Genomic DNA, 12179 nt, shown 5'->3' on the forward strand with positions numbered 1-12179 from the left:
TCACAAAGCTTCCTCATGTGCTGGACAAGCTCTATCTGACTCAAGAAGTCTATGGACCAACAAGGGGCAAAGTGCTTCTTGACCTGGTACTGGCAAAGGGGGATGATCTAGTCTGACCTAATGATTGAAGGGAAGCTGGGAGACAGTGACCATGAGCTGATCACATTCACTGTCCACTGGAAAGCTGACAAGTCAGTCAGCAATGCAGAAGTCCTTGACTTCAGGAAAGCTGACTTTGACAAGCTCAGTTGGCTTGTTGGCAAGACCATGATCCCTTATGGACCTCCTGCATCTAAAAATAAAGACCTATAAAGGATGGAAAACTGGAACCACCTCAAAAGAGGAGTATTCTGCACTAGTCCGGACCCGTAGGGAGCAAATCAGGAAAGCCAAGGCTGTGACTGAATTCCAACTGACTACATGTATCAAAGACAATAAAAAGTCCCTTTTTTAGATATGTGGGGAGCTGGAGGAAAAGCGAGGGTAACATTGGACCCCTGCTAAACCAAATGGGACAAATGACAACCAACACCCAGGAAAAGCCAACCTGCTTAATAGGTATTTTGTGTTGGTTTTTCAGCCCCAAGGGATGACCCAGCTCAATATAGTATGGGACGGCCAAGGTGAAGGAGAATTGTTACCCTACATCAATGTAGACTATGTGAAGGAACACCTTGAGAGGCTGGACACCTTGAAGTCAGCTGGCCTAGACAGTTGACACCCCAGGGTACTTAAGGAGCTGGCAGGCATCATAGCTCAGCCACTGGCACAGAACTTTGAGAACTTATGGCACTCAGGTGAAGTGCCCGAAGATTAAAGAAGGCCAATATGGTGCCTATTTTCAAGAAAGGGAGGAAAGTAGATCCGGAGAACTACAGGCCTATCAGCCTGACCTCTATCCTGGGGAAGATCTTGGAAAAAATTATCAAAGAGACCATTCTTGACAAACTGGCTGATGGCAACATCCTGAGGGATAGCCAGCATGGGTTTGTTGTGGGTAGGTCTTGCCTGGCAAATCTCATCTCCTTCTATGACCAGATGACATACCACCTGGACAAAGGAGAAGAGATTGATGTCATATACCTTGATATTAAAAAAGCCCTCAATCTGGTGTCCCATGCTTTCCTCATGGAAATTTTGGCCAACTGTGGCCTCGGCTACATCACAGTCTGATGGCTGGGGAATTGGCCCCAAGGTCAGACCCGGAGAGTGGTAATAGATGGAAGTAAATCATTGTGGTTCGCCATGACCAGTGGGGTCCACTAGGCTAATAACATGCAAGAATTGTTCTATATATAACAACAAATATATCTAAATAAATTATCATGGAAGTGTATTAAAATCTCATCTGTTAAAAAACTAAACTATTCCTAATGAATCTTGTAGCACTCCTGAGGAGTAGATAAGTTATAAGATATCCTTATTTTCCAGATAAGGACATATAGAGGTAGTCATCTATCAGGCTAGATCTCAGGAGTTCACAACTCACATTGTCAGTACCCTAACTCAGTGCTTTGCCATATAACATAAACCAATATCTGTAGAACTCAGGTTAGATTTGGAATGATGGAGAAAAAGTTCTCTTTTTACTATTATAAATGTTCAGATCCCCACTAGGTTGTGGATTGTCAGCCTGAACCAGTTAAAATGGTTGTAGATAGTGATAAACAGAAATACAATTTGTGTCTCTGGGGTACTTTGAAAAACCAGTGAATGAAGATTAAGCAGCAAGAAGTATTAGGACAATCTCACAACTGGAAAATAGAAACTTTTGTTAGAATAAAAATTCCATTATTTACTGGAGGGCTTGGTGGCTCTGAGGATTTTTCCTCTCCTGAACAAATTATAATAGATTCATCCCATACAAATTAGATAAAGAACTGAAAGCTCATTTTCAGAAAGGGTGAAGACCCCCAAAGAAGTCATCTTTAAGGAGTCATTTTCAGGTCTGGCTGTATTATTTTACCTTGCCTTTAAAGAAAGTCAAGGATAAGTCCTCTATGGGTGCATCTACACGTTCATTAATGTGCCATAGTTACTGCGCAATAAATTTTTAGTACTTGGATAACCAAGTACTAAATCAGTGTGCAGTAGTGCCAGTGTATGGGTTTTTAGTGATGCTAACTGTGCAGTAGCCTCATACTACTGTGCAATAACGTATTGGCACAGTTTTTGACCAGCATGCTACTGTGCAGTGTTGTTAGGCTACTATGCAGTTAGCATCTCATGTATACAAGCCCTATAATTTAAACAAAAAAATTCTACCTTAATGACTTCTGTAGAGCTGTAAGAGATTGTCTTAATTCAACTCTTCTTCCTCTACCCCTCACCGAAAAACATTTTCTTTTCTAAGTCTTTTTATTTCCTCCTCAAAGGGAAGAGTTTTCATATAACCTTTTCCTCTTGTTTTAATAATGTGTATGGGCAATAGCTTGCTAATATTTCTTATACATAGATGGGAAACAACATCCTTAGCTCTTGATCAGAAGAGCAAATTAACTACATAATACAGGAGTAAAAGGACAGTGGAAATATGTAGATCAGACTCCAATGTGAAATATAATAGTAGATCTTCATTTGGGATATGTCAATTTATACTTCCCTAACTCTCATTTTTACTGAGTTAGTTAAATAAACAAACAAACAATCATATTGTGTTCACTGAAAAATAATTGGGGTTAAAGAATAAATTCTACTTGCTGAGATTTTCATAGGCTTAATTTTATCCAATTTTCTGATTCATAAAGAGACCTGGGAGCAGGAAAAAAACTGATACCTCTTTTGAGAAAATAGTTGGGAAAGAACTGACAAAAGACTTAAGGCCAAGGTTCTCAAGAAGTGGAGGCCTGAGGATAGATCTGTACACCTGTGTTTAAGCACCTGAAATAAAGTTGTCCTGATTTTCAAAATCAGCTGAGAACCCACGACTCCCACTGACTTCTGAAAATGAATCAGAAGTGAGGGTAGCTATGCACCTTTATAGACTAACTAATTAAGATATATAGAGGGAATATATGCTTTCATTAACCCAAGTTCTCTTCATCAGATGCTGTGAAAGGACATATAGAAAGCAGAGTATAAGGAGAAAGACATTATAATGCAAAAGAAAATGGAGGGTGGAAGGGAGAGAGGGAGGCAGTACTAGGAGAGAAAAATAAACAAGCAGGAAAACCTTCTGGAAACACAGGTGGGGCAGCACAAAAGCTAATCCAGTTAATGAGATAAAAATCAATAGTCCCTGCTTAAATTTAACAATCCATAGTCCCTGCTAGACTTAACACAGTCTAGGTTATGGATGATTTCTTGTCTGCAATTTCCCATTCAAACTGTTTTTTAATTTTTCCTCCCCCCCCGAAAATGGTAATCTTGAAGTTAGCAATGGAGTGTCCAGGGAGGTTGAAGCATTCTGCCACAGGCTTTTGTGTCTTGCTGCAGCTGAAGTCAGATCTGTGTATATTTGGATACCTAAATACAGCTTTAAAAGCCTAATTTTAAGCAACCTAATTTAGATTAACCTACATTTTTCAGCATCAGGCTCTTCTAGCACATGCACTTTGTTGCCTGTACAACCATTAGTGCATGCCCTTTGGGCATTATGACTTGTGAGAGTAACTGAATTTATCATAAGAACATAAAAACTGCCATTTACTGGGTCATACCATGTCCATTTTGCCCACTATCCTGTGTCACGCAGTGGCAGACAGTGGATGCTGAAAGGGAGATTGAACAGGGTATGACTGCAGTTTTTTCCACTATTCTTCTCTCACTTGCAGCCTGAAGCATTTATGGTCTTGAAAGTTCTGATTCAGAGGCTGTATCCTTAACTCTCATGCTCAATTGCTACTGATGCTGCTTTTCTCCAAGATTTGTCCAATCCCTTTTTTGAATCTGGTTAAACTGTTAGCTTCCATAACATCTGATGTCAATGAGTTCCACAATTTAATTACATGCTGGGCGCATCTACACATACTATTAATGCACATGAATAAACTCCAGAGCTGATTGCTCCAGAGTTTTTTGCTCCTGGGCATGCTGTTTGAACATGTTCCTGGGAGCAAACAAACTCTAGAGCATATTGCTTCAGAGCTTATTCATGTGCAGCACAGAGAGCCCCATCAGAGCAGCCTGGGTTGGCAGGGAGCACCAGGGGTAAGCCTGCAAGCCCAGGGCTGTTCCAGTGGTGCTCTGTGTGCCGCAAAGCAGCTGACTGGGGCATGTGGGTGCTTCATTGTGGGGGCTGCCTGCTTGCTAGCCCACAGTGAAGCACCCTGTGTCCCAGCCGTCTAGAGCACTCAGCTGAGCCAACACTTAATCAACTGGCGTTGTACTGACTTGCTGCCCAGCAAGCCCTCTTATGGGGTCAGGACTGGGGGCTCCTCCACCCCATACCACCACCATGGGCCTCCATAAAGAGTCTGTGTCAGTTCTAGCTCCCGCTGTTAAGCCTTAACATTGGAGCTCCTTAGCAATACCTCCTGGATTTACTACCTGGAATCTCCTGTAGTCTGTCAGCGACTAGGATTAGAAAATGTGGGCAGTTTAAATACTTCTCAACCTCCTCAGGCATGCTTTCCTGGCATCTGATCTCTTCCATCTCTGCTTTCAGCATCCCTTTTGAGCTGCTCCAGAGCTGCTCCAACCAATCAGAGCAGGGCAGAGTCCTCCAGCTGCAGCAGCACTCCCTTTTTGTAATGGGAATCATGTGTTGTGAATTGTTGTCAGGGATCTCCTCTTTCAGGTTCCTTTCAGGATCATACCATCCCGATGAGCAGGAAGACTAGGAAGTACGTCAGAAGACCAGCTTGGCATAGCCCGGAACTCTTCAGTAAACTAAGTCTCAAAAAGCAATCTTATAAGAAGTTGAAATTTTGGACAAATAAATACGGAGGAGTATAAAGGCATTGCTCAGGCTTGCAGAGATGAAGCTAGGAAGGCCAAAGTGCATTTGGAGTTTCAGCTCGCAAGGGACATGAAGGGTAACAGATCATTTATGAATACATGAAATAGCACAGGTGCCAGCACAAATCCTTGTAGGGACCCTGCTGTTTGCTTCTTTCCATCCTGAAAATTCATCATTTATATTCACTCTTCACTTTCTATGTTTAAGCCAATATTTAATCCATGAGTGGAAATTCCCTGTAATCCACCTGCTTTAGTTAAGAGTGTCTGATGAGGGCCCTTGTCAAGGTTTTTTGCAAGTCCAAATATACTGTATCAACTGGAACACCCTGATCTACCTGCTTATCGACGCTCTTAAAGACCTCAAGTAGGTTGGTGAGACATGATTTCCCCAGCAAATCATGTTTATCCATGTGCTGAATTATTATTATTTTTATTATTATTATTATTATTATCATCATCTCCCAGTTTTCGGGGAATAGAAGTTAGTCACTGGCCTATAGTTCCCTGCTTTCCCTCTACAGTCTTTTCTGTGTGTACAACCCAATCCATTTAGGCAATTTCATTTGTGTATATGGCAAACATGGAGATGCTTAAAGTCATTTAAAAGATGTAATGTATCAATACAGAAATCCTTCAAGATTCAGATATGTCTTAGATGTGTCAAAGAAATAACTGCAGAGAGGGCCTGAACCAGCTTGGATTCTGGTAGCATGGAACTTTACAACAGAATTAATTTGTCTTTGCTGACTCCGTGTTGCCATGACCAGCTCGTTAGTAGACCATTCAAATGGTATCTCCAGTATCTGTACCAGATAGAAATATAGACATACCTTTAGGACAGTGATTCCCAGCCTTTTTGTGCCACAACCCACTGCTGGGAGCAGAGTGTGGCGATGGTGGCTCGGGGGCGGGGGAGCTCTTGGCACATGGCACAGCTTAGCCTTTGTGCACAGCACCGCTAGCATTGCCCCCGTGACCTGAGGTTGGGAGCCGCTGCTTTAGGAACTTCCTTCCCCACACGTTGAATTTTAAAAAAGGTGTTTAAGAATTTGTGGACTAAGTACTCACCTTACCCTTGCTTGCTGTATTGATTCAGTCCTTGTCAGGCAAACTTTCATTGGGCCTACTTGCCTTTAGTAGAGCTACTCTGACTTTACATGTCTAGGTCAGAGCATAAGAAAAAGTCAATTGAAGTCAATGGTAGACTTTAACAGCCTTTGCCACAAAGCATAATTGATCTGAATAAGGACTTTAGAATTTTGCTTTGTATGTAGCAAGCATGTTGGAACCACATCATTTCCTACTTTCATTCCTTTACTTTAATTGTCTCTAATTTAATTAGTTTAATTTTTGGTTCATTATAAAATGAGTGGCTGTTTAGCTCAGTTGTTTAGAGCCTGGTGGTAATAACACCAAAGTTGTACGTTTGATTCCTGGTTGAACTAAATCAAGGGTGTCCAACCTTTTTGAATGTGGGGCCAGATCATGAACTTTTTATCACCCAGTGGGCTGGCAAGCCATATTCAAAGACCTCACAGCAAGCGGTATCACATCAAGAAGTGATGTCATGTGACCTTTGACACCAATAAAGTTGCAGGAAGTGACAATGAAATGGGTCTAACCAGTTCAAAACTCTCCCTCTATAGCATCCACCTCTGCCACTATTCGGGATAGGATACTGACCAAGCATGGCACTTTTTATGTTCTTATGTTCTTTGACTGAGCTTCCAAACTGTGGCTGAGATTTGCAAAAAGAGGTAGATAGGCATGTTACAAAGTTGTCGTAAAAGATTTGAAGCCCTCTAAATCCCATTCATTTTAATGGAAGTTGGCCTTTTGACTCAGCTTTGAAAATCTCAGCCCAAGATGCCAACCAAATAAGTCAAAATGAATTTAGTTCAGTGGCTATGATTCTACTTTCTCATACAGAGGCAATGACTCTCACAAAGTATGGCATATTTTAATAGGATAAAAACATTTTGAAGGCCACACAGAAAGCAATAAGCAGTCTTTACTCACATGAGCTTACCAGGTATCAACCACCTGCTACTTGGGTTCCTGGCAGGTACAGACACAAGTTTATTAGCATGTTGTTCCACAGTGAGTCTCTGTGCCATAGCCTATATCAGGTCTCAGATCTAGGGAGCCTGACCCCTCCCTAGCCATAGACTTGTCACGTTATACCAATCTGCTGGCCGGTGCAGACCTGGCCAGGCTCCTCCCATCCCCAGCAGCAAGTGGGAAGTCAGCTTACTGACCAGTTACTAAATAATCTCTTGAGGTTCCTTCCAGCCTTACTCTTCTCTATAATATTGCTTTTAAAAGCCTTTTCTTTCTTTCAACTCTCTTAGGCAGAAGAAGAGAGAGATGATATGGAAAGAGTCAAGCTGGATAATAAAAGAATCCTCTTCAATCTGTTGCCAGCACATGTTGCACAACATTTTCTTATGTCTAACCCAAGGAATATGGTAAGCCCCTGGGTAAAAACAAACACATGATTATATGCATTATTTCTCTGTGTGAGCCTGTATGGTATAAGTCATGATAACTACTTCTACTAAAAAAATGGCACCACTATGTTGAAACTTGCATTAAAGTACATAGGTCATGCACTTCCAATTAACCTTCTCTGGTTCTCTGGGGCCACAGGATATTGAGCTGGCACAGTGCAGTACTGGCTGGCAGAAGGTCCAAGGGGGTCAGCCTGCCAGCCAGGAGCTGCTCCTGCCTGGTTCAGTGTGCTGTGTAGGAGCTGGCTGGGGCATGAGAGTGCTACGGTGAAGAGCTAGCTGGCAGGCAGCCCAGCACTGTAGCACCCTCATGCCCAAACCAGCCCTGGTCACCATCTGCATATGCATTGCAGTAGAGTAAATAACTCCACCGTAGGATAGTACTTGTGTTGGGCAGTACTATCCTATGGTAGAGTTAATTAGTTTACTCCAGCCTAATATCACCGCTTGTGTAGATGGTGATACTTTACTGCTGTGCTAATTAGGCAACTGCAGTAAGTGCACCTCATGTAGATGCACCCAGTTTCTCCTAGGAGAGTCTCTGTTCTCCCAGGCTTTTTCTCCTAGAGTAAAAATAGCTACTTCAAAAGAGAAATACTGTGGGAACACCCAGGGTTAAATCACTCCCAAGAGAATTTCTCCTAGGAGAACAAATTTATGTACATGCTATGGCTTCTCCTGGAAGAAGCCATAGTCCTCCAGCATCTGCCCCACCCCTGCATCCCCAGAGACTCTGTGTTCCTTGCTATTCTCTGCTGTTCCAGCTGGGAGCAAAACAATCCCACTTCCTTGTCCTCACATTATGGTGCTTCAAGGAAACACAGGCTGACCATGGGCAGTCTTGCACAGTGCAACCTATGCACTGCTGCCATCTATTTTCAGGCAGAGTAAGGCAGCCTGCAAAGCAAGCTGAGATGTATGCACAGGATCTCCCACCCTGGCTGCACAGTGTCAGCGCTGCAAGCTCTCCACTCTTCAGGGCCTCCTCATTTAAATGTCTGTCCCTGTGTAAGTTTTTCTACCAGGAGAATAAACCTGGCAGAATTCTCCTAGACTGTGTACATCGCCTCCAAACTGTAACAGCCAAAGATTGCAGTTACACATCTAGGGAAATCAGAAGGCTAGATAGGTTTGCACCATATAGACTAACTAAATCAAATGCATAAGCTTTCTTAAGTAACAGCTTCTTTCCTCAGATGATTGCTTCATCAGTGCCCCTTTAGAGGACAGAATGGGCAATGAACTTGCACAGTGTTTCCTTTTTCTTTCTTCACATGTTCCAAACTGCCATCTCTCAAGTATTGCCTACACTTGCCTTGAATTTGGACTCTGCCCCACCATAAGAATTTCACACCATAGTGTCAAAAGACACTTTTTCTACTGCATTTAGGGCTCCTTTCTTCCTTGCCAGTAGAGAAAGGAATGAAGCAGTGTTCATCTCATAAGGGTAAAAACTTGTTCCATCCATTACTTAAAGGACAGAGTCTGACAAAACGTAATAGAATTTCTCTTTAATAATAGGAAGCTTGAGCTCTAACGTTATTTAGGTTTTCTAATTTTCTCCCAAATGTCTATTAAGCACTATAAAATGTAATTCTACTGGAAATAAATAGTAATGTCAGTTGATTTGATTTAAATTGATTTAGTAGCTTGAAAGATTATTTGATGACTTGTTTTGTTTGATGACTGATTTCTCATGTTACACAGCACTGAAATTGAGATCATAATAATACCATCTATTTATGCTAATCTCTAATTTTAAAAAATTATATCATTCAAAAATTGCAGGATCTTTATTATCAGTCATATTCACAAGTGGGAGTGATGTTTGCTTCCATTCCAAATTTCAATGATTTCTACATCGAGCTGGATGGTAATAACATGGGAGTAGAGTGTTTACGCCTCTTAAATGAAATCATTGCTGATTTTGATGAGGTAAGGTCAAAACTCTTTCCTTTGATCTACCATGCTTCTTCCAACAGATGACTGTGGAAATTCAGCTTAGTTTGAATGTGCTGATAAAGTGGCTTATGTTTTCAATGGAAATTAGATGCCTATTGGGACTTTCCAAGGTTCCGATCTGCAGCTTTATGCCTGCAAAAATTACTGAACAATCATTTAGGGGCCGATGCTGCTCCTGTGGAACTCACTGGGAATATTGCCACTGATTTGAACTGTAGCAATCCTGGGTTTATAAAGAATGAGTCGGTTTAATCAACTGTAGTGTGCACATGTTATCTGATAACTGGTTTCTTGTCTAAAATATTATGTAATGTTTAACAGTTTTGTGTTTTAAACAAAGCTTATGGACAAAGAATGTTATAAGGACATAGAAAAGATCAAGACAATTGGCAGTACTTATATGGCAGCTGTAGGACTTGTACCAACTACAGGAACTAAGGTGAGTTGATTTTCATGAGTACTGAAGGGCTGCACTCTGTGTGCAAACAATCCTAATTCAATCTCCAATGGAATATCTAAAACCATGCAAAATTAAAGAGGCATGTAGCAATCATTTGATTTCTTTGTAACCATTTGCCTTTCTTTTAAATCTAAACACCAAACCATAATTCAGCACACTAAAGTATGTTTAGCATAGTATTCTGGGAGTTACCCACCTGGCAATGACCTAGGATTTGATACTTTACTACTGTGTGTAGTGTACTTATTTCCACCAGTAAAAATAAAGTGGGGAATGTTACCAAATCAGAATGTCAGTGTAAATAAAATAATATAAAAAAACAAAAGAAACAAAAAAGCACACAGGCATGGAGTAAGCACAAGCACAATGCTTTTTTTTGCAATTCTGCTTCCATCAAAACTTACCAGTCTTGTGCCTTCACTGTACCGTGGCCTTCCAGACATCACTGCATTTAAATAGGAAATGAAGTGAAAATGATTTCAGAGTCACCAGGTTACGGACATAGTTCTGATCATCCCTTCATGTATATAGGTAGCTTGTATAACCACATACATATATTGCTGATACTCTAGTCTTCTTCCCCTCACTTTTGCTTCCTGTTTTTTGAGTCTTGTTTAAAAGTGCTTTGTAAGCATGTGAAGGGCAGGGACTTTGCCTCCCCAAGTGTTCCTATATCACCTCCTATGATAAGGGGATCCTCTAGGAAAAATATCACAATAAATTGCACCATGGGAGCATGGGGCTAGAGTACAGCTTATAAATCAGAAAGCATGGTGCATTCATTTTTGCCCACAGCTGGTAAATATCCTCCCACAACCTGAGTGAGCTAAAATTTATTTGCAAAATAACACTACAAAGGGGGGTGGGGGTGGGGGGAGGTAGCAGGCGGTACAGCACAAGCAAAAAGGGCCAGTATGTGGCCCATGAACTTTTTAGAGACAATTAACCTTGTTAAGTAAATAAATAAAAAATAAAAAACCCAAGGCTACATCTAAAACAAATAATAGGATCAATTTGGAATATATCCCATGTAATCAGTTCTCTGTGATTGTAGGTTTCTGTCATTCATGCCTTTTTGCCTTTCCCAATATGTACATTTTTTGTTAAAATAGTATCAGTGCAAAATCCATGCATCAGAATGTCTTTTTAAAAGATGTGCTTCTGTTAAAATGGTTGACTCTACATTGGGTCCTGAGACGGGCAAAATAAAAAGGATCACCTCAATTTTATATCAGTGTGATCTCGGGCAAACAAGTTGAGGCATACTGGTATGTCTGGTATAAATGCTCTTTGAACTAGAATCCCAAAAACAAGTATGTTATTGGGTAACTCTAGCAACATACGTTCCAAAAGTGAATGCGTTTGTCTCATGCATTTTATGTTTGCTAACTGAGGGGTCATCTGAATTAGCCTGGTACTGAAAATATTCATTACAGTGTTATACTAGTAAAATGGTTAAAAATATTGTATAAATTCCCTTGCAAGGCCTTGTCATTCTTTGAAACTATGGGACTTGTTTTGATTGTTTCCCTATTGAAAGATTTTAATTAATGTTCCGCTTTGTAAAGAGTCTTAGCAAGCTGCCTGGGAAGCAAGAGACCTTAAAGACTAACATTTTGGGCAACTAGAAGTTCAGTTATTCTCTAGTCCCTTTCTAAAAAGGGAATAGTAACTACCTGAACCTTCCCTGATGGGTGTATCCTGCTATTGAGCCTCAGAAGGCAGAGATTTTGGGTGTCCAGCACTCTATATGACTCCTCTTCCTACTTCCATCATCTAATACTGAAGATGTGGAAGGAATATGGTAGTCCTGTTAACCTACAGTTTTTTGAGGATTATTATTAGCTGATGTTAATTAGTGTAGTCTCTAGGTAGCTGTCACTTATGCTGATTCCACAGCAGAACCAAAGAGAGAATCAAAGGAACATAGTACTTCTTTCCATTTCTGCTATCCAACCAGATCACAGTTACAACAGAAAATCTGGTTCAGCTAGACATTTTGTTTGTGCCTGAAATTGATTGTGGGTAAAAAATTGTGGACATGCTCACCTCAAATAAGACTGTTTAAACACCTCTAAACCCGGTAGTTAGCTACCTACATCCTATTTATTTACCTGCTATTATTTTGAACCTCTGGCTTTGTTGCAGCAGTTGATTGTAGAAAAAAAGTCACACTGGTTTTGAAGAGATGTTCTGTGACAGTCACTCCTGCGATCATTTCTCCCTCTACACAATTAATCTTCAGAATAATTGCTTGTCATTCACAAAATTTGGGCAACATTTTGTCTCCCAGACCCACAGAGATCAAGATTGTGTGTGTGTGTGTGTGTGTGTGTGTGTGTGTG

At 40.9% G+C, this 12179-nt stretch overlaps 1 protein-coding gene across 1 annotated transcript in view; it reads left to right on the forward strand.

The window, feature by feature from the left end:
- ADCY1 (adenylate cyclase 1) overlaps window positions 1-12179 on the forward strand; it is a 255139-nt gene that overhangs the window by 230216 nt on the left and 12744 nt on the right. The window contains exons 15-17 of the mRNA XM_019508725.1: window positions 7254-7370; window positions 9201-9347; window positions 9715-9813. Coding sequence (XP_019364270.1) covers window positions 7254-7370; window positions 9201-9347; window positions 9715-9813 — 363 coding nt within the window. The remainder of the gene's footprint in view (window positions 1-7253; window positions 7371-9200; window positions 9348-9714; window positions 9814-12179) is intronic.

This window comes from Gavialis gangeticus, unplaced genomic scaffold (genome assembly GCF_001723915.1).
Source record: "Gavialis gangeticus isolate Ggan-Ray unplaced genomic scaffold, GavGan_comp1, whole genome shotgun sequence".
Classification (NCBI taxonomy): Eukaryota; Metazoa; Chordata; order Crocodylia; family Gavialidae; genus Gavialis; species Gavialis gangeticus.